This window comes from Cervus canadensis, chromosome 18 (assembly GCF_019320065.1).
Source record: "Cervus canadensis isolate Bull #8, Minnesota chromosome 18, ASM1932006v1, whole genome shotgun sequence".
NCBI classification, from domain to species: Eukaryota; Metazoa; Chordata; class Mammalia; order Artiodactyla; family Cervidae; genus Cervus; species Cervus canadensis.
The window spans coordinates 9,678,774-9,701,900 of record NC_057403.1 but is presented as its reverse complement, the minus strand read 5'-3'; the positions used below and the strand labels follow the sequence as shown (position 1 = coordinate 9,701,900).

At 43.0% G+C, this 23,127-nt stretch overlaps 3 protein-coding genes across 3 annotated transcripts in view; 1 reads left to right on the top strand and 2 right to left on the bottom strand.

The window, feature by feature from the left end:
- Positions 1-23,127, bottom strand: part of LOC122420399 (zinc finger protein 737-like) — a 494,626-nt gene that overhangs the window by 431,152 nt on the left and 40,347 nt on the right. The window lies entirely within an intron of this gene.
- LOC122420592 (zinc finger protein 708-like) overlaps positions 1-23,127 on the bottom strand; it is a 106,725-nt gene that overhangs the window by 43,252 nt on the left and 40,346 nt on the right.
- Positions 5,200-13,511, top strand: LOC122420596 (zinc finger protein 345-like). The gene is made up of 4 exons (XM_043435876.1): positions 5,200-5,453; positions 7,694-7,820; positions 8,326-8,421; positions 11,272-13,511. Exons 1-4 carry the CDS (start codon positions 5,439-5,441, stop codon positions 13,389-13,391), a joined length of 2,358 nt encoding a protein of 785 aa, XP_043291811.1. The 5' UTR covers positions 5,200-5,438; the 3' UTR covers positions 13,392-13,511.

The window sequence follows — 23,127 nt, the reverse complement described above, 5'->3', positions numbered from 1 at the left end:
ACCTAGATAGCATATTAAAAAGGAGAGACATTATTTTGCCACCAAAGGTCCGTCTGGTCAAGGCTATGGTTTTCCCAGTGGTCATGTATGGATGTGAGAGTTGGACTGTGAAGAAAGCTGAGCGCCCAAAAATTGATGCTTTTGAACTGTGGTGTTGGAGAAGACTCTTGAGAGTCCCTTGGACTGCACGGAGATCCAACCAGTCCATCCTGAAGGAGATCAGTCCTGGGTGTTCATTGGAAGGACTGATGCTGAAGCTGAAACTCCAATATTTTGGCCACCTCATGCAAAGAGTTGACTCATTGGGAAAGGCCCTGATGCTGGGAGGGGTTGGGGGCAGGAGGAGAAAGGGACGACAGAGGATGAGATGGCTGGATGGCGTCACCGACTCAATGGGCATGAGTTTGAGTAAACTCCAGGAGTTTCTGATGGACAGGTAGGCCTGGCGTGCTGCGATTCATGGGGTCGCAAAGAGTCGAACATGACTGAGCGTCTGAACTGGACTGAGGAACATATTTTATTATCTCAATCCTTGCATCACATGACTAGAGAAGCACTGAATCCTTTCATGGTTATATCAGATACTCAAGATTAGCAAGAAAACTTTTTGTAAAATGAGTGCTTAATGGCATTGAACTCCCCCTTCACCAAAACCTTATACATTGACCTTCCCCCACTGCCACTTTGGAGCAGTCCCTCAGAGCTATCTGAAGTTCTGCCTCCCAGGCAGCAGTCCTTATTTTGCCCCAGTTCAGTCCAGTCGCTCAGCCGTGTCCCACTCTTTGCGACCCATGGACTGCAGCACACCAGGCTTCCCTGTCCATCACCAACTCCCAGAGCTTCCTCAAGCTCATATCCATCGACTTGGTGATGCCATCCAACCATCTCATCCTGCCTTCAATCTTGCCCAGCATCAGGGTCTTTTCCAATGAATCATTTGTTTGCATCAGGTGGCCGAAGTATTGGAGTTTCAGCTTCAGCAAGAAGAAAGCGAAAAAGAACTATAGAGCCTCTTGATGAAACTGTAAGAGAAGAGTGAAAAAGTTGGCTTAAAACTCAACATTCAGAAACCTAAAGTCATGGCATCCAGTCCCATCACTTCATGGCAAATAGATGGGGAAACAATGGAAGCATTTTGCCCCAAATAAAACTTAACTTGCAAATCTCAAGTTGAGCATCTTTTTACTCAACACTAGCATCAGACTGTTTTCCAGTGAGTTGGCTCATTGTCAGATGGCCAAAGTGTTGGAGCTTCAGCCTCACCAATGAATATTCAGGGATGATTTCCTTTAGGATTGACTGGTTTGCTGTCCTTGCAGTCCAAGGGACTCTCAGAAGTCTTCTCCAGCACCACAATTAGAAAGCATCAATTCTTTGGTGCTCAGCCTTATTTATAGTCTAACTATTTCATGCATACATGACCAGGAGAAAAACCATAGCTTCTGGCAAAGTGATGTCTCTGCTTTTTAATATGCTGTCTAGGTTTTTCATAGCTTCTCTTCCAAGGAGCAAGTGTCTTTCAATGTCATGGCTACAGTAACCATCCACAGTGATTTTGGAGCCGGACGAAAGTAATACTGTCACTGTTTCCACTTTTCCCCCATCTATTTGCCATGAAGTGATGGGACTGGAGGCCATGATCTTGGTTTTCTGAATGTTGAGTTTTAAGCCAACTTTTTCACTTTCTTCTTGCACCCCTATCAAGAGCTTCTTTAGTTCCTCTTTGCTTTCTGCCATAAGGGTGGTGTCATCTGCATACCTGAGGTTATTGATATTTCTCCCGGCATCTTGATTCCAGCTTGTGCTTCCTCCCACCCAGCATTTCTCATGATGTACGCTGCATATAAGTTGAATAAACCCGGTGACAATATACAGCCTTGACGTACTCCTTTTCCTATTTGGAACCAGTCTGTTCTTCCATGTCCAATTTTAACTGTTGCTTCCTGACCTACATACAGGTTTCTCAAGAGGCAGGTCAGGTGGTCTGGTATTCCCATCTCTTTCAGAATTTTCCACAGTTTATTGTGATCCACAGAGTCAAAGTCTTTGGTACAGTCAAGAAAGCAGAAATAGATGTTTTTCTGGAACTCTCTTGCTTTTTCGATGACCCAGCAGGTGTTGGCAATTTGATTGCTGATTCCTTCGCCTTTTCTAAAGCCATCTTGAACATGTGGAAGTTCATGGTTCACGTATTGCTGAAGCCTAGCTTGGAGAATTTTAAGCATCAGTTTACTAGCGTGTGAGATGAGTGCAATTGTGCAGTAGTTTGATCATTCTTTGGCATTGCCTCTCTTTGGAATTGGAATGAAAACACCCCTGCTGAGTTTTCCAAATTTGGGGCCATATTGAGTGCAACACTTTCATAGCATCATCTTTTAGGATTTGAAATAGCTCAAGTGGAATTCCATCTCCCCCACTAGCTTTGTTTGTAGTGATGCTTGCTAAGGGCCACTTCCCATTGCAGGATGTTTGGCTCTAGGTGAGTGATCACACCACCGTGATTGTCTGGGTCATGAGTATCTTTTTTGTACAGTTCTCCTGTGTTTTCTTGCCACCTCTTCTTCATATCTTCTGCTTCTGTTAGGTCCATACCATTTCTGTCCTTTATTGAGCCTGTCTTTGCTTGAAATGTTCCCCTGGTATCTCTAATTTTCTTCAAGAGATCTCTAGTCTTTTCCATTCTATTGTTTTCCTTTATTTCTTTGCATTGATTGCTGAGGAAGGCTTTCTTATCTCTCCTTGCTATTCTTTCAAACTCTGCATTCAAATAGGTCTATCTTTCCTTTTCTCCTTTGCTTTTCACTTCTCTTCTTTTCACAGCTATTTGTAAGGCCTCCTCAGACAGCCATTGTGCTTTTTTGCATTTCTTTTTCTTAGGGATGGTCTTGATTCCTGTCTCATGTACAATGTCACAAACCTCAGTCCATAGTTCATCAGGCACGCTGTCTATTAGATCTAGTCCCTTAAATCTATTTCTCACTTCCACTGTATAGTCATAAGGGATTTGATTTCGGTAATACCTGAATGGTCTTGATGCAAATGAAAGAGGAGAGTGAAAAAGTTGGCTTAAAGCTCAACAATCAGAAAACTCAGATCATTGCATCCAGTCCCATCACATCATGCCACATAGATGGGGAAATGGTGGAAACAGTGGCTGACTTTATTATCCTGGGCTCCAAAATCACTGCAGATGGTGAGTGCAGCCATGAAATTAAAAGACGCTTACTCCTTGGAAGGAAAGTTAAGACCAACCTAGACAGCATATTAAAAAGCAGAGACATTACTTTGCCAACAAAGGTCCATCTGGTCAAGGCTATGGTTTTTCCAGTGGTCATGTATGGATGTGAGAGTTGGACTATAAAGAAAGCTGAGCACCGAAGAATTTGTTATAGCCATGCTTTCCGGGAAACAAACTCACTCAGAAGGACAATACAGATAGTGGATTGCAGTTTATTACACTAGCGGGCCCAAGGCAGAGTCTTCTCTTAGCCAAGGACCCCGACCAGCATTTGTGAAAATCTTTTATATCCCATCTGTACGTCTCCAAACCCACCACCCCAATCCCTTGATGCTTACAAAGGAAGGGTAAATACAATCACAATAACCCCATCATTCACGTGTTATGTGTTCAAACAGTTAATAATCAATAAGCCCGCGGTTACATTCCAACCAGTTAATAACCAATTTAAGCCTGTGCTTACATTCTGATAGATACTGCCTGGAGGCAGGGGTGATTAGTGTCTGTTTTCTCTTAGGTGATCAGTAACCTGGATATGATCTTCAAGGTTCCCCTGTCCGGAGCGGGTCTATTCCTTCCATTGTCGTTCCCACAGGCACTAAGCAGAGAGTTCAGAGTCCACTGGAGAGGTGGCGGAGCACGATCAGCACAGACAGTCCCGAGATGGAGTCCAGGCCCTACGAATTCCTTCTTCTAAATGATGCTTTTGAACTCTGGTGTTGGAGAAGACTCTTGAGAGCCCCTTGGACTTCAAGAATATCCAGCCAGTCTATCCTAAAGGACCTCAGTCCTGGGTGTTCATTAGAAGTGTTAGGGGAAGCACACTGATTGAAACCGCCCACCCTGGCCAGGCACCATAGTAACCGTTTGCATGAGTTGTTTTATGACAGGAGATCCTGATAAGGAATACGGAACTAGTAAGCCACCACCAGCCGGAAGAGTTCGGGAAAAGTCGAGAGGAGACACCGCGTATCCGTCCACTTCCCAGAATCCCTCTTGCTAGCATCCATCTTGGCTGAGCGATGCGTACGCCACCAGGAAAGACTCTGAATTAGAATGATTGGCCAAAGACCACCCGGAAACTAATCCCATCACCATAAAACCCAAGACTGCCAGCCACACGACAGAGCAGTTCTGCTGGGTTCCCTTACCTACTGCTCTCCACCCGGGTGCCCTTTCCCAATAAAGGCTCTTGCTTTGTCAGCATGTGTCTCCTCAGACAATTCATTTCCGAGTGTTAGACAAGAGCCCAATTTGGGGACCTGGAAGGGGTCCCCCTTCCTGCAACAGAAGGACTGATGTTGAAGCTGAAATTCCAATACTCTGGCCACCTGATGTGAAGAGCTGACTCATTGGAAAAAACCCTTATGCTGGGAAAGATTGAGGGCAGGAGGAGAAGGGGACGACAGAGGATGAGATGGTCGGATGGCATCATCGACTCAATGGACGTGGATTTTGGTGGACTCCGCGAGTCGTTGATGGACTGGGAGGCCTGGCGTGTTGCGGTTTATGGGGTGGCAAAGAGTCGGACATGACTGAGTGACTGAACTGAACTGAATGGATTAGTGGTTTCCTCTTCTTTCTTGCATTTCAGTGTGAATTTGGCAATAAATAGTTCATGGGCACAGATACCAGGTCTTGGAGGGCCACACCCATCCTAGAAGGAGCCCCTCCCCAATCAATCAGGCTGACATTCTTTGTTTCTAGAAGTTCCCGCCCTAAATGCTCCCTTCCTGAGGTCACAGAGGTGCTGAGCTGCAGCTCTTGGCTCTTGGACCTGGGTCTCCCTCTTACATTGTTTCAAAAACCCTCACAGGCTGGGTCAGGGAACCTGGTAGTTCTGTCTGTTATGTCTTGGGAATTGTTCTGTGGCCTGCACTCTGTAAGGCAGAAAGAAAGGAGAAGAACTCGCAGGGGTGGTCTGCATAGAGAAGGCAGGAAAGGTAGCACCAAACAAAGGATGTGATTAGCATATCAGGTTAGTCTGGATTATCCGCTGCAGACCAGGAAGGAGAAAGTAACAAAGGAGCTCTGAAAACGGCCAAGGGAAACAAGAAAACTATTTCTTCTCGATCATTGCAGCAGTTGCAGATTCAAGAGTTGTGTGGATGCCTTTTAAGTTATCTACTTAACGCCCAGATGTGAGTTTGTGATAAAAATCCCCAGAGGAGACACAGAGCTGGAGGAAGAAGAGGAGGAAATGGCAGCTTCTCAGGTAAATGTCCTGTCCCGGGTCTGGGGCTGTGTCTGCTTTTCCTCCTGAAATGCCTGGTCTGAATATCTGCAAACCTTCAATTCTCTGCTTCTGAGTTTTCTACCTAGGGTGTTTGTTGCCAACTGCTTACTTTTTCCAGTTTTTCTTGTATTAGAGAAGACTGGCTCTTTAGACTGTTTCTTCCTTATGTCCCAGAGCCTGTTATCCAATGTATGTATCCTGGCTTTCTATAGAGCATGATGAATTCTCAACATTGTTCTGTCAGTTTCAATGTTGAACATATTCCCTTTGTGAAAGACCAACACGGGGAGGCACTGGTATGAGGGATTCCCAGTGGAATGCTGTTCTGTGTGGGGATCCTAGGGAAGTAGGGGAAATGCCATGATGAGTTTATATCTGGATGCAACTTCAGGTCTTTGGAATAGGAGGAAAAGGCAATGCCCTTGGAAATAGAATGGACTCAGTGGTCCAGATTTTATTCAAAAATAAAAAATGTAGTTGAGACTATCCTCTTCCTCTGTGTTGATAAGAAAGACTTACTAATTAAATGTGGTATTAGGCTACATGACACAAGAGGTATATATGAAGTGAAATTTGCTTAAAACTAACATTTTTTAATGATGGATTCAGATCATGGTTTCCATAATATTGCCAAAACACCCATGCAGTTGTAATGCATTCTTCCATTTACTTCTAACCCCACGACTCTGATGGTCACTGGTTTAAGTACTTCTATGAGATTCCCATGCGACGCAGCTCATGTATTTCCCATTTGTCTTTTTTTTTTTTTTCTTTTTATTTGTGTAATAAAGTTTTACTAAAGTATAAAGGAGATAGAGAAAGCTTCTGACATAGGCATCAGAAGGGGGCAAAAGAGTGCCCCCCCATTTGTCTTTAACAACTGTCTTGGGGAAAAAAAGTGAGGGATGTGCTTAAACTATCACAGTTAATGGGGGAATCCCATATGCTCTTAAGTTTCTCTTTGCTTTGGAAGATGACTGTGTTTAGTAGAGACGCTGGGTTTGGGGGATTTTTCTCACTCAAGCCCAGGTCTGGTCATTTCCAGGTACACTCCACACTCACATCACAGAGTCTCATCACATTTTTCTATTTTCCAAAATGTGTATAAGAATCTTATTAGTGCTAATCTATGTTCAACTGTGTTAAAATTTGAACTATAGCTCTTTGGAAATGATATAGATTTTCAGGAAATTAAAAAATTCAGAACCAGAGCTTTACTTTATGTTACATCATTCTGTATGTCTGTATTCTAGTTTATTTAAAGAAATAAAAATAATATCAGCCCATTATATTTATGTACATTTTTAATAAGTTAAAAAAAAAACAAAGTTTATTTTATTGAATTGACAACTTTTCCCTATTCACTATTAATAAGTATATAGTCACATTTTAGTATATGTCTGTGTCCAGAAACCTGTTAACATGATTTGATCACTGTTTTTTTATCTGTTTTTCTAAGATTTTCAGAAGAAGGGAATAGGTACCTACTCTAGTATTCTTTCCTGGAGAATCCTATGGACAGAGGAGCTATTATTTCTGTTGCACATTCAAGATTCTGTAAAAACTGTCAGAAAGATATACAGTATATACTAAATAGTTAAAATGATTCTTGCTGCAAGGTTACTATCCTATAAGACCTGTAAAATTTGTAAAAGACTTAAAGTTCAGACTTAAGTATGAATTCTTCCCTACTTTTCTCCTTCATTGCTGTTCAGAATGGTCATTTGTGGAGCAGAATTTGCAATATTACTAGTTCAAATAAGCTTGGTAAAAATGTGGCACAATTCCTCCACTCCAGAACTCTTGGATCAGAATCTGCTTTTTAAAAATGTTTCCTGGTTTTTGGTAGATAATTTTTCCTGGGTCACACGAGTACAACACTCAAAAATAAATATGCCAGTGTTGATCTGATTACATTATAATTTCTCTTCCACATCAGAATAGTTTCTTGTGAATCATATCCTCTTTTCTTGGGGTTAAAAATGTGGTAGAAAATGTTACTGTGTGATACCAGAAACTACACTAAATCAAAATCAGTTCTCTGAAATTACTGCTTTCGTTTAGGGTCAGGTTAGGAAGTCTTCTCTTGGCCATATGACAGTCAGTCAGTCAGTCAGTTCAGTCATTCAGTCATCAGTCCTGTCTGACTCTTTGCGATCACAGTTGTGTCTGACTCTTTGTGACCCCAAAGTACATGGCATGTGTACTTTGTATTTCAGGGGCGGCTGACATTCCAGGATGTGACCATAGACTTCACTCAAGAGGAGTGGGAATGCCTGGACCTCGGTCAGCGGGACTTGTACAGGGATGTGATGTTAGAGACCTACGGGAACCTGGCCTCCTTGGGTGAGGAGAACTGCCTTCCAGAATCCCTTTTCCACCACTGGGTTTGGTTCCTGCATTTCTAGAACATCTCCTGAAATTTTCTGCTTCCACCAACACCTTCAGATCCCTGCTTTCTAGCAGGAAATGGGTATTTGTGAGTTTAGAAAGAAAGCCTTCATGGTGATTCAGTATGATTCTAACCTTTTTCTTTCGTGATGTAATCTGCCTCCTTCACTCTAGCGTGGTGGTGATTAAATCAGTTCCATGGTATTAAATAGTGACACCTTCCTCTTAAAATCACATTTACACTACTTACTTTAGCCTTGTAGTACTTGACCAGAATCTCAGGATCTGATTTTTATGTATTTGTTAGTATTGTAAGGGTGCTCTCAATAAAGTATTTGGGGAAATCATCCTCTAGGCTATATTAACATTCACCTGTGTGTTCTCTTCTCACCCAAATACATATTGGGTTCGAAACTTATGAATCTCTAGCAAAACAAATATTCCTTTCTCTGATGAACAGGTCTTGTGGTCTCTAAGCCGGACCTGGTCACCTTTCTGGAGCAAATGAAGAATCCCTGGGATGTAAGGAGAACGGACACAACAGCCACATACCCAGGTAGGTGTGAATGGATGGAGCTGATGACTCAAGTGAGAGGTCCAAGGAGCAGTGAGGAAGTCAGCCTTTTTCCTGTGGCTTTTCTCATTCACAGTGAGAATTCAAATTCTCTTCTTGGCTTGTGACAACTTGCATGAGTTGGCTGCTCTTTCATTTCTTGAGGGTCCTAGGAAAACTGCCCATTGACCAGTAAATATAAGATGCTCTTTGTAAAGTTTGTTTCTACCTCTAGAAAGAAATGTGTGAGTGGAATTGCAAACAAACTACCAATACTCTAGGAATATTGGAGACAGAATTTATTTTATGATTTATATTTTCTAAAAGACTGGAAGCTACAAATATGACCTTATAAATTTTAAACTCATTTCAGTGTATAAAGCAAAACTTCCATAAAATGAGAGAATGCAAATCTCTGAGTTACATCAGTGTTTCACTTTTCGTTATGTGAAATCATTTTAAATATCTGAAGTGCATTTGCCACAATTCCTCAATGGTAAAATACTTTAATGTATTCAATTAACTGAAAGATTTATTAAATAAATTGGCAAAATAGTTTAGAACATTTTCCACCATATTTCTAATGGTTGTTTGAAACTATTAACATTTTAGATCATATAAAAAAGTCCTTTGAAGACCTTTACATTCTTATTGGATTTAAATCCTTATTGTTTTACAATGTTGTGCTCTTGTACAGCAAAGAGAATAAAGTACACGTATAAATAGCCACTCTTTGTTAGATTTCCTTCCATTTGGGTCTCCGCAGGGAACTCAGTAGAGTTCTCTGTGATCCCAAACATTTTTTAAAATGTTACTTCTTATTTAATTGCTTAAGCCTTTATTATTTAGTTTCTTATCAGCTGCCACAGACTTTATTAATTTATCTCATTTGTTATCAGTTTCCTATGGCCCTCAGTTTCTAATTAGTTGCATGTCAATATCATTTATGATTTTTAGATACAAACATCTAATAGAATGTGTTCCAATAGAACACAAGTGGTAAGAAACTGATTAAAGAAATTGAAGGCACCTAGTATTTCTGAAAATGTTTGGGGTCTCCATTTAAGACGACTTAGGGCAAAAGGTAATCATTAGACTGCGTGTCTCCGCTTCATTTAGTGGTTCTTGTAGCTTATTATCTTGCCCCTTCCTCTGCTCCATACTCCTTGTCCCCTGGTTTTATTACGTTTTCTGTGTGTGTGGTCTCTGCCCTGAAGGCTGCAGGATCCTAGTTCCTCTTGTTTCCTGTGCCTGCCCTTTAGGGGCTCAGTTTGGTCCTGAGGTTTGTGCCCTGATCCCCTTGATGGGCACTTGATTGCTGTAACCAAGCCTGCCCTGGATATTGAGGGGCGCTTCCCCATCGCTCTGTGGCTGTCACCGCCCTGTCTGTGGTGGGTGTGCGCCCTGGTTGGCGGAACAGAGCCCCCAGATCTGTTTCTTCGCTGTGATTCTGATCTGTGTGGAGGCAGGTGGGATTGGAGCACACCCCCGGGAGAGAAGCCCCTGAGGATTGCTGCTCTGGGGATGTTCCCCTTGGGACGTGCTCTGTGCATCACTTTCACCCATTGGGTGAGTCTCGTGTGACCCTGGTTGGCACTGATCTTGGCCCCACCTCATGCATGGGTATGCCGGCACACGGCCCTGGGGTCTCTCAGATGTTGTTCTCCCCGGGTCACCAGCATAGATCCCCTGAACTCAGGGCCTAGGTCCCAGGTGCTGTGGTGCTGTGGGGGCAGCTCAGACTCCGGCCTGGCCACGTCCCCTTGTGTCCGAGCCCACAAAGTCTACAGTTGCTAAAGCCACACCTGCTGTGACCGGGGGCGTCCCCCTTGTCCTTCAGATGCTCTGCAAGGGCTGAGCTGACAAAGCCGGTTTCCTCTGTAAAAGCGCGGTTAGTGCAGCTGCGAGCAGAGACCTCAGCTTTGCTTCCTTAACCCTCGGGCTCAGCTGTGCTTTCAGCTCCATCTGACCATGTTCCCACCCACAGGTGTCTGCTCCAGAGGCTGCCCCAGGGCACAGAGGTCTGCTGACGGGGGAGGAGGGGCATGGGGGAGGCCGTGGCTGGGCCTCAGTAGAGCCCAGCCGGGTGGTGGTCCTCCCTACTGCCAGGGATGAGGGGCCAGCACGGGGGAGAGAGGCTGCGGTGGGGTTCTTCCCTTTGGGCCTCACTCAACAATGGCGCTCTGGCTTTGGTGGTGCAGGCTTCTGCCACAAGCGTCCCATTTGCAGAGCTCCTCCCTCCCTTCCGTCCCCTCAGGATGTCTCCTCATGGCCAACCGCAGTCCTCTGCCTGGGTCTGCTCTCCAAAGCCCACGTTCCAGCACCCAGCCCTTGTCTGCAGTGGTGGACACCCTTGAGGTGGACGCCCTCTCAGGCTGGGTGGGCAGGGCAGGGTCAGCACCCCATCTGCAGCTCTCACTCCCCTCTGCCACACGCGGGTTGCCATGTTCTCTTCCACAGAGAATGAGGCTCTCCTTCTGTCCAAACTGGGCTCCCCCAGTGAGGGGCTCCCCGGGATGTGGACACCTCTTCTCTCTTCAGATCCCCCCAAGCTTACAGGTCCCATCCCAGTTGCTCTCCTCTTCCTCCTCCTCCTTCTTTTTTGGTCCTACCTGGCTCAGCAGGAATCTTTCTTGTCCTTTTAGGTGGTGTAGGTTCTTTGCTAGTGTTCAGAGGGGGCTCTGTGAGAATTCTTCCAACTCTGATGTATTCTTGATGCATTTGTGGAGAGAGATGAACTCCAATCTGCCTAATTCTCTGGCATCTTGATCCTTGGGTCCCCATTTTCTCTAAATCTTCAAGGATATTCACTGAGAATAGTAGATAAGAAAGCTTCTATTTGGTATCTTTCAGCTGTGTCTTCTCACAACACCCATGGTTTGATGTCAAAGAATCCAAGGTTTGAAAATTCAATCCAAAAAGCAAACCTATATGAAAGAGCTCCCCTCGGAAATGAACATTTAACCAAAGACTGGGGACATACAAGGGTATGTGACAGACTGAGAGGATGTTTACATGGACAGAAAGAAATTGAGACCATTTCACATACTGTGGACATGACTGCCAGAAGAAATGAGCACTGGGAGTCAAATTGGGGAAAGCCTCCAATTCAGTCATCACCGTCTGCCACACAGTGTCTCTTTGTAAGCAATGACTCACATCAGTTTTTGAAACACACACGTTCTCTGAGGGGAAATGTGGAAAATCTGGAAGGTCATCCAGTCTCTACTCCAAATGGTCGTTCAAACCACTCTGAACATAGACTTCGATTACACATACATTCAACCACGTCTGAAAAGGAGAAGTTTACACATGATGGGGAAAACTCAGAATATAATCAACTTGAGGGGTCTGTGAACAACGGGTCATTATTCTTCCACCAACAGACAGGTTCTCCCCAATCCAAAATTTGTAATGTTGATAATAATGGAAGAGACTTAATTCAACCATCACCGTTTGATACATATCATGATAGGGTTAATATAAAACAGCTTTTCATGTGTAATAACACGAGTCAGGCCTTAAGTAGGAGCTCCAAAGCCAATAGTTTCCAGAGTATTTATGATGGAGCAAGAAACTGTTCATGCAATGACAGTGGGTATAACATTGGACAAGACTCTGATCTTAGGAAACACCAGGCACCTCAATCTTCAGATAAGGATTCTGAAAGTAATACAGGTAGGAATATCTTTTATCGAGCATCAGGTCTTTCACTAAATAAGAGTACACATACTGGGGAGAAGACTTACAATTGTAGTGAATATGATGTTTCTAATCAGTCTTCAGAACTTATTCAACAGCAGAGTATTCAGAATCCACAGAAAAAGTACAAGTGTAAGAAATGTGAGAAAGTCTTTACTAACACACTCAACCTATGTAAACATAGGGAAATTCATACAGGATGGAATACTTTCAAAGGTACAGAATGTGACAAAGCATTTAATCAGAGTTCAAAACTTAGTCAACATCAGCGAATCCATATTGGCCAGAAGCCTTATAAATGTAAGGAATGTGGTGAAGGCTTTAGCCAGCACTCAAGTCTTACTTACCATCAGAGAGTCCATACACGGGAGAAGTCTTTTAAATGTAAGGATTATGGCAAAGCCTTGAAACAGTGCTCATGTCTTCATAAACATCAGGTAATTCATGCTGGAGAGAAACCTTATAAATGTCAAGAATGTGGAAAAGCTTTCAGTCAATACGTAACTCTTATTAAACACCAGCAAATTCATACTGGAGAGAAGCCTTATAAATGTAAGGATTGTGGCAAAGGCTTTATTCAACGCAGAGGTCTTACTTGCCATCAGAGAATTCACACTGGAGAGAAACCGTATAAATGTCAAGAATGTGGAAAAGCTTTCAGTCAATATGCAACTCGTAATAAACACCAGCGAATTCATACTGGAGAGAAGCCTTATAAATGTAAGGATTGTGGCAAAGACTTTAGCCAGGGCTCAGGCCTTATGTACCATCAGAGAGTTCACACTGGAGAGAAGCCTTATAAATGTAAGGATTGTGGCAAAGACTTTAGCCAGGGCTCAGGCCTTAGGTACCATCAGAGAGTTCATACTGGAGAGAAGCCTTATAAATGTAAGGATTGTGGCAAAGACTTTAACCACGGCTCAGGCCTTATGTACCATCAGAGAGTTCATACTGGAGAGAAGCCTTATAAATGTAAGGATTGTGGCAAAGGCTTTAGCTGGCACTCAAATCTTACTCGTCATCAGAGAATTCACACTGGAGAGAAACCTTATAAATGTCAAAAATGTGGAAAAGCTTTCAGTCAACGCTCTACTCTCACTCAACACCAGCGAATTCATACTGGAGAGAAGCCTTTTAAATGTAAGGATTGTGGCAAAGACTTTAGGCGCCGCGCCGGTCTTAATCGCCATCAGAGAATTCACACTGGAGGGAAAACTTATAAATGTAAAGAAGGTGGTAAAGTTTTCAGCCATTATGCAACTCTTATTTAACATGAGCGAATTCATACTGAAGAGGAGCCTTATAAATGTAAGGATTGTGACATAGACTTTAACCCAGCACATTGGTTTTACTTACCATCAGATAATTCATACTGAAGGAAATCTCATAAATGTAAGGATGCAAAGGCTTTAATCAGAGCTCTCATCTCACTGGACATCAGAGAGCATGTCCTGGAGGGAAACCCTAGTAATGAAGTAAGACATGGAAGAGGTTTGTCCTGAACATACAATTCAGGAAACCCAAGACTGTTTATATAAGAATGATACGGAATGACGTAAAGAAAATATAAATAAGTATTTACAAAAAATCAAACCTAAATAAATATCAGGAAATGCATACTAGAAAGTATTTCATAAACCCTGTTTTCTGACGTTCCTCTTAGGGAGAAATATTGTAGATAGTGATTCATAGTTAAAATAGACAGAAAATTGATGTTAGTATGGATCACAAGATGAAGAGGTGATGTTTAGCCATGTACAGTTACTAGCTATGTATGTTTGTTGATAGTGACATGATTTGTGATTATTTGAAAACCAAAATGAATGTAACTGAATTCTCAAATTACTCCATGCTACACTTCATTTCTAGTGTGCATGCAAAGTTATGTTTTTGATGGTTGCTACCTCAAAGATGAGAGAAGCCCTTCTTTCTAGGAAGAAAACATTTATAATTTTCTCCATTATAAGATTAAGGACACAGGAATGTAACATGTGCAGTGAACATCTAAATGGTGGTGTTTGTCATTCATGTCACACATCCCTGTAAGTCACCATGATGTAAGTGTTCAGGGAATAATTCCACAGATTAACGTACATTTTCAAGGTATATTTTCAATAGTTATGTCACTTGCTTTTAAAGTAAAGTACAAAGACAGTTCACTAAAATCTTGATGTATTTTATAATATCAACAGAAGTCATGAATATCAGTAGCCATGTTTCAGTCAAAGACATCTCTGCTACCCCAGAAATGTAGGGAAAACCCTTCTCAGAAAAGTCATGTAATTAGTGTACGTCTTCTTAAATGATTAGCCTCCCTTTTGTAACCTTCGAAATCACAGTTCTCAGACCATTGTATCAGAGGAAAGAATATCATTCCTTATGCTTATAATCTGTTGTTTAACCAATGTTACATAGTGGACTGTAAAAGGTTTTATCCTGTGTGTGATAAGCATACATGTTAAACAATAAAACTGAATGGTTTCTTGTGTAAACGTTGGTATGTAATGAATGAAGTTTTAGCCTAGCAATTGAAGGTTGCAGGAAAGAATACCTAACGAGAAACTCTTCGGTAGCATAGAAGGGTGAAGTCTGTAACAATTAGTTTCCTTCCTGCCCTTAAGTTTCAAATCATTAGGTCATGTATTTCCCATCATTTCTCCATTGTACTTATCTCCCTCTCTGTAGCTGCAGGGACATTGTGACGGTTCTAATAAGAAGGATCATACAGAGTACTGTTGAGAGCTCCCCTGAACTGCTCCATGCTGTTGCTGCCTCAGCATCTGTCTGGGGAGCAGGCAGCCTGCAGGTCCTTGAACTCACATCAGCCAGTCCTGTGAGCACTTGCACCAGAAGACCCCCTTCCTTGAGACCAGCAGGCTTGCTGAACCCCAGGACCTATTCACAGGCTCCCCTTCAATGCCACCCTCACAGAGCCACCAAATCCTAGTCCTTTTGGTCTGAATGGGCCCATCCACACTCAGCCTGGGGAGCCCACAGCACTTTGCCCAGGGCCTCTTATAAAAACCTGAACCCCAATTACTGCCTCTTTCTCTGCTCACTTCTATCCTTGATCTCACTCAGAGCTTGCTGTGAATTCCCTGAGGACCTAGAGTCATGAACTCACCTGCTTCAGTTGTCCTTTGTTCTTCTATTGAGCTAAGTAAGACTTTTCATGGGCTCATTTAAGCAAATGTAAATTTAATATTTGCCACAAGAATACTTAAAAGTCATGATGGTAAAATTCTGAACTAAGATTTGTAAAATCTAACCCTGTTTCTTAGCATATGTTTTTGTAAGGCTTAAAGGAACTGTTTTCTCATGGCTATGACATACGCAATGCAATATATAAATATCTGAAAGTATATATGTTATATAATTTATATAGCATACATTGGACACAATAAATAAATATCTGAAGGTATAAAGACTAGCAGTGAGAAACACAAGGAACATGTGAGTGTGTGTGTATTAGTACACATTTACTTAAAGAATTCAGGAATGCTAGACCACAACTGCTCATTTCAGAATTGAAGATGATTCACTAAAAACTGCAAATCTTATAAATTTGTCAACTAATCTATTCTGTCTATTATTCTGGGAATTCATTTCCTTAAATGTCAGGAGGTTACATTTTTTAAGGAACTTCCACACTGTCCTCCGAAGTGACTGCATCAGCTTACATTCCCTCCAGCCATTCAGGAGGTTCCCTGATCTCCAAGCCTCTTCCGCGTTTATGATATTATTAGTGGGCTTTCTGCTATTCTGACTGGCATGAGGTGATACATCACTGTAGTTTTGTTCTGCATTTCTTATTATTTAGCGATGGTGAGCATCTTTCTTTTGTGCCTTGCCCATGGAAAAGAGCAAGTTGCCCCACCCAGCCTCAGCAGCTGTGGGGCACAGGCTTAGTCTCCCCACAGCACGTGGAGTGTTCCTGGGCCAGGGATGAGGCCCCAGTGCGCTGCACTGTCAGGCGGATTCTTAAGCACAGGGTTATCAGTCTGTTTGTTTTCCTTTTGAGATGTATATATATGTAAACTGGAATGTTTTCCTTTACAATGTTGTGTTAGATTCCACTGGACAACTTCATCAATCACCATAGGTATATGTTTACCCACTCTGTCTTGAACCTCCCTCCCTCGATCTACGATCTCCGTCTCCCCCCTCTAGCCATCACAGAGCCCCACGCTGAGCTCTCTGTGCTATGGAGCAGCTTCCCACCTGCTACCTATTTTATACATTGCAGTGAATATATGTCGAGGTGGTTGTCTCAATTGGGCCCCCTCTCATTCTCCCGTGGTGTCCACAGTCTAACCTCTATATTTGTGAAAATATTGTATTAACATATATATATATATGGAATCTAGAAAATGTTATTGATGATCCTATATAATGAGCAGGACTAGAGCTGGAGACATAGATATTAAGCTTTTTTTTTTTTTTTTGACACTAGAATATTCACAGATTTATTATGAGAAACAGTAGAGGTTGAAAGACAAAATAAAGACATCTTTAAAGTACTGAAAGGAAAAACAAAAACAATACAAGATTGTCAATCTAGAATTGTATCTCCAGCAAAAGTATCCTTAGAAAATGGAGGTAAAAGAACACTTCAGTGAACATGCAAAACTTGAATAAATTCCAAACTAGATCCCTTGGCAATTTTAGGCACTGCAAATATCTTTTCTAATTCCTTCATCTGTCTGTCACTGAAAGAAAATTCTTTCTTTTTTTTTTTTTCTACGAATTTATTGTTTTTCACCTCTGTTTAAGTCTCAGCAACTTTAAGATGCCCTTCCCTGTCCTGAGGGAAAGAGTGTCTTCAACATTGTCTTCCATTAATTTTCTAACTTTTCCTTTCACACTTAAATCTCTAATTATCTATAGTTCATCCCATCTGTGGTGTTATACTGTTTTTTTTCCCCATACAGTTGAATCACTCTTCTGAGCAACATGACTTTCTCTGATTATTATGACACCCTTAAGTTCCTAAACATTCATAGGTAACTGTCTGCTAATATGTCCCCCCAGTCTATTTTTATGTTCTCACATTCCTATTAGTTTTTATTACTATAGTTTTGAAACAGAATCTTAACTTCTGATAAGGCAAGCCCCCACCAAAGCAAATCTTTAAGACTGATTTAGCTATTCAGACTTTATCCCACCTGCCATATAAATTTTAGATATAGGTTATGGAGTCTGTTAGGCAAACCGACTGGAATTTTGACGGCAGTTTACTCAAACTTACAGATTAAAATGGAGAAAACTGACATTCTTACAACAATAAATAGTCCCAAGAGCATGGAAAGTTTTCTCATTTATTTATTTAGATCCTCTTCTGGCTCCTTGCGGGGGCATCCCAAGTGGCACAGTGGTAAAGAATCTGCCTGACAATGAAGGAGATGTAAGAGACGTGGATTTGATCCCTGAGTGAAATGGCAAACCACTCCACTATTCTTGCCTGGGAAATTCCATGGACAGAGGAGCCTAGCAGGCTACATGGTGTTGCAAATAATCAGACTCGACTGTGCAACTGAGAACACATTTCTGGCTCCTTAGTCAAGTTCTCTCCTTAAAGATCTTATGTGCTCTTAGGTTCATCCCTAGAGACTAGTTTGTTCCCACTACTGTATACAATATTTATCTTTGATTATCTTACTGAATGCTTATTGCTAGTGTGCTAAATACTACTAATTTCTGTAGGTTGATTTTAAAAGCAGCAACCCTGCTAAACTCTTACTAGTTCCAACAGTTTCTCTCTTGATTCTAATGGTTATTCTAGATAAGTAATATAATCTGCAAATAATGAGTTTTCTTGCTTTCCTTCTAATCCTTATACTTTTTATTTTTCCCTCTGTAGTGTCAGTCAGGACCTCCTTATGTTAAATACCAACAGTGATACAAGGGCATCCTTATCTTGTTACTGATCTTCAAGTAAGGGTATCTGAAATTTCTCTATTATTATTTGCTGTAGGTTTTTGGTAACGGCCATTATCTAGTTATCTTGTGTTCAAAGTTTGTTAAGATTTTTTATCATATATCGGTGCTGGATCTTATCAAATGACTTTATGGTATACAAATAATTGATGACTTTTCTCCTTCAGCCTATTAATGAGACAAATTACATTAACAGACAAACAGATGTTGAACCATATTTACATTCTTAAACTCTGATCAAGATTCTTTCAACACATTGTTGGATTTGATGAGCTAGTATTCTATGTAGGATTTTCTTGTTTACCCTATAGATGTATAACTTTCTCATGCTGACCTCAACTAGTTTTGAAATCAAGACTTTACTAACTTTATAAAATGAGTTTGGCCTCTTTTTTTTCCCCCCCTATTCCCAGACAAACCTTTGGAAAGAAATTTTCATTTAAAAAGTCATTGCAACTCAGTAAGATTATCTTCATATAGGATTTTTTTAAAAGGGGAGGTTTTGCCATTGTTCATTAAATATTTATTAGTCAGCTCAAGCTATCTATTTCTTCTGATACCAACCTTCATAGCTTGTAGTTTTCTAAGAATTTATACATTTCCTCCAGGCTTTCAAATTTATAAACCAAAAGCAATTCAAAAATTATTTTTTAAACATCTCACGTTTGTAGCCGTTTCCCATTTATCACTTACTTTATCTGCATCGTTTTAAAATCAGAGGTCTGTTTATCTTATTTACCTTCAAAACATCTTCTTTCAGTTTGGCCAATCTTTCTTTTTTTCCTAATTTCACTGATTCTGCTCTTAACTGTAGGCTGGTTTTTTTGGAACTCTTGAAATGAGTTTGGTAAAAGCACTAAGGCAAGCTTCCTTCAACATTTAGATAAGTCACCCTGCCACTCTGTCTCAGATCTGGTTTCACTACATAGACTTCAACACAGAAACTATACAATACAAACATTATTCTCTCCTATTCACAGTACAAAAAAAACTAGAGAAATCTTATCAACCGTAACTACATATGAATGTGTCCATGTTGAAGGCACATAAATAATGTGCTCGTTCCCCCAAAATATGTAAGGCTACCACCATATACCTGAACCAAGGCACTTTCTCTGCCTTGGACAATTACTGGTACAGCTTGATAAAATTAGCAACTAGAAATGAAATCTCCAGTTGCTTTACCAGATGCCATTCAAAACTTGTAGTTATTAATAGGAGGGGAAAAATCTGGCTGTGGCGATCGATTTCCACCACCACCAGCCCCCCAAAAAACTCGCTTAAAGCAAAAGCACTTTTTTTTCTAGCTGTGGAAGGATACATCCCTGGTGGGGACAGTTTCAGTTACAGAAGAGATTTGGTCTGAAATCTTTCTGCCTGCAATTTAGCGTTAAGGCGGATCACTAACATAAAGTTCAACATTCAACACAACCTTGGACTTGGACACATACCGAATGGCTTATTCTTATGAGTGTAGGCTTTGAAAAATAATTTTATACAGTATTAGCTTCAAAACGGATGTCGTAGCTCCCACTGCACTGGTGTTAACTCAAGAAGCAACTCATACATTTTCCCTATGAGGATGCAGAAGGCGTGCGCTGGAGACGGGAAAGAACGAAGCGCAGATACAGGTCAGCTTTCTAACTCCTGACTTGCTTAACGCAGGCTGGCTAAAGGCACAGAAACACAGTGGCCAGATTTCTTTTTCCTCTGGCTGCAAAAAACACAAAAAGACTGAAGGCCTCTCCCTAACGAAACCCGGCAGCCTTATACTTTTCCCTTCACGTTTGAGGATGAAACTTAAGGGGGAACGGAGAAGAAAAGAGCTTCCTAACGTTGAGAGCGAGCCAGTCCTGATACGGGTCGCGTCTGCAGGAGAACTCGGGGCTGCGCGCGGTTAACCCAGGCTGCTCTTTTATAGGCCAGGTAATCCGAGAAGCCAGGGCCGCTCCGGCGCCGGCCCACCGACACCAAACCCGCGAAGGGAGGGAGGGACGCGGGTGGGGGCAGGGAAGAGGAGACCCAGGCCCGAAACAAAGAAAGAAGGGCTGGCCGAGAGGGACTGATTCGGCGTCCGCGCGGGGAGGAGGAATAGCCAAGGCTGCTGGCGAAAAGGCTGGACTCGCAGAACTTGGAGGTGGAGGTGTGGATGTTGACGGTGGAGCCGGGGGTGGGGACGGGGGCCGCCTCGGCCACGGAGGCCGCGTCGCCGCTCTTCCACATCATGATCACCCCACTGGCCTCCGGCGGCAGCGGCGGCCCCATCGGAAGCCCCGCCTTGGGGCCTTTTCTGCCCACGGAGACCGCAGGCATCGCCAGCAGCTGACCCCCGGGAGTCTCTCGGGCAGGGGCTGGGATCGGAGGCGGCGGGGGCTGCCGGAAGCCGTCCACGGCGGCCTCCCAGTTGTTGTGGTTCTGGTCGTCCATCATCGCCTCGTAGCTGCCCCCCTCCTCCTCTTCCATGCTTTCCTCCATGCTGCAGGCCCCCAGCACCCGCCCGCCTTCACAGGCACCTGCTGCCCGCCTCAACCCCGGGCCGGGCCGGGCCGGGGGCGGGCACCGCAGCCTCCTCGAACTCACACCGCCGAGGGCGGAGCGGGCGCAGCGGGGAGGGGCAGCCGCGTGCCTCTGGTCTCTCAGTCTCCGCCGGGACGCCTCTTTGCAGACAGCGATATTAAGCATTCTTATATTAAGCTTTCAAGGTATGAAATACATGGACAATCATTCCATGCGTTTTAGTAAGTGAAAGAAGCCCATCTGAAAGTGCCACAAGAAGTCGGATTTTTACAACCTGGCATTGTGGTGTAGGTGAATGTTCTCATGTGCTCCATTGTGTCTGAGGCTTTGGGACCCAACGGACTGTGCCTGCCAGGTTCCTCTGTCCGTGAGATTTCCCAGGAAAGAAGACTGAGTGGGTGGCCATTTCTTCTTTCAAGGGATCTTGCAGGGGATCCTTACCCAAGGATTGAACCCACATCACCCGGGTCACCTGCATTGGCAGCCGGATTCTTTACCACGGAGTCACCTGAGAATCTAGTTGGAAATGTAGAAGAGATTAAAATGGTCAGTGGTTGCCATGGGTTGCAAAGCAGGGGCTATGAATATGGTGAGTTCAGGACCATGAAATCATTGTGTGAAACGTTTTAATGGACACAAGTTGTTATACATTTGCCCAGATCCTTAGAGTGAACACCCCTAGAACAGAAACATAAGATGAAACTAGAAACATTATTTCATGTCTTTCTAGATTCATCTCTGGTAACAAATGTAAACACTGGTGGGGAAATAAGTAGGAAGATTGTCCACGTATGGGAAAAATATGTATATGGGAAATCTCTGTACCTTACTGTCAATTCTGCTGTGAAACTAAATCATCTAAGATATTGGTACTGGTGCATGTACAGCGATCATTTTTAGAATATATACTATTAGAAAAAAGGATATGCTCCTACCTTAGTTTTTCCATAGGCAATTATCCTTTAAAGATGTGAGAAAATAGGACTCTCCATAAAGAGCAGAGAACAAACTGTAGCAGATGATTCATAAAGCCTGGAAATACAAACATGAAGTAGAACCGCAACATTTTTCTGTGTTGAAAGTGAAGGTGAAGTCGCTCAGTCCATGTCTGATTCCTTGCAACCTCATGGACTGTAGCCCGCCAGGCTCCTCTGTCCATGGGATTTTTCCGGCAAGAATACTCGAAAGGGTTGCCATTTTCTTCTCCAGGGGATCTTTCTGACCCAGGGATCAAACTGGGGTCTCCCACATGCAGACAGACTCTCCTGTCTGAGCTACCAGAGAATCTGTTTCATGTGTTAATTTATGGGTAAGTTCACTTATGACTTGTTTCCTTGGTTGGTCACTGGATAGATTTTAGGGCATCATTTTCAAATGCACCTGTCCCTGCACATACACACTGTTAACCCAACGTCCACTGCTGCCCCTGGTTTATTCTCAAAGAAAGCTGTGATGGAAACACCTCCCGGCTCCTCATCTTGAAGTAGCAGACCTGCCACCTGAAGAGAGGTGGTCAGAGTGCAAATCATTTTGTGCAAACCTGTGTCGCAGGTTAGAGGGGAGTAAGACACAAATCAAAACTAAGGACTCAGGGCATCTTTCCTAGAATTCTGAGCGCAAAGCCTTGCAGGAACCCAGGGCCCCCAGGTGATTCCCACCAAACACTCACCCCTCCCCTCCCCTCCCCCAAGGGCACAGGCACAGGCCTGGCACGGCCACACCCATCCGAGAAAGAGCCCCTCCCCAGGAATCAGGCTGAGGTTCTTTGTTTCTAGAAGATCCCGCCCTCAACTCCTCCGGAGCTCTGGGGCAGGCAGAACTGAGGGCTCAAGCTCAGGGCTCCTGGAAGCGGGTCTTCCTGCTGCATTGTTTCAAAGACCCTCAGAGGCAGAGTCAGGTAGCCCAGAAGTTGGGTCCCTTGCCTCTTGTGAATTGTTCTGGGGCTTGGTCTCTCTAATGCGAAAAGAAAGAGAACTCTCGGGGTGGTCTGCAAAGAGAGTGGGGAAAGTGAGCACCAAACCCACGATGTGATTAGCATATCAGCTTAATCTTGATTACCCACTACAGCTCTGAGACAGAGGAAGTCAAAAAAGAGGTCAGAAAAGGGAGAGAGAAAGCAGAAGTCGTTCTCTTCCTTTTCACTGCAGCAGCTGAAGGTGAAAGAGCTGTGTGGATGCCTTTAAAGGTATTTTCTCAGCCTGTATGCGAGTTTGGGACATAATATCCCCAAAGAAGACGCAGAGCAGGAGGCAGAAGAGGAGGGAATGGCCGCTTCTCAGGTGAACGTCCTGTCCCGGGTCGGGGGCTGTGTCTGCGTTTCCTCCTGAAAGGGCTGGGCTGAGAAGCGGCACACCTTTACTCTCTGATTCTAATGTTTCTCCCTGGCGGTTTGTTGTTGTCAATGTCTTCTTTTTCCTTTATTTCTTATAATGGTGAAGACCGGCTCTTAGGCTGCTTCTCCCTTGTGTCCCACAGCCTTTTCTTCATCCTATCCTTGCTTTCTGTAGACCATGATGAATTCTCAGGATGAATTAGTGACTTCCCTTTTTGAGA

Excerpts from the sequence above, each read along its gene's own strand:
- LOC122420596 (XM_043435876.1), top strand. Across the intron at positions 7,821-8,325 it reads CGGGAACCTGGCCTCCTTGG|GTCTTGTGGTCTCTAAGCCG; the intron begins GTGAGGAGAACT and ends TCTGATGAACAG. Across the intron at positions 8,422-11,271 it reads CACAACAGCCACATACCCAG|CTGTGTCTTCTCACAACACC; the intron begins GTAGGTGTGAAT and ends GGTATCTTTCAG.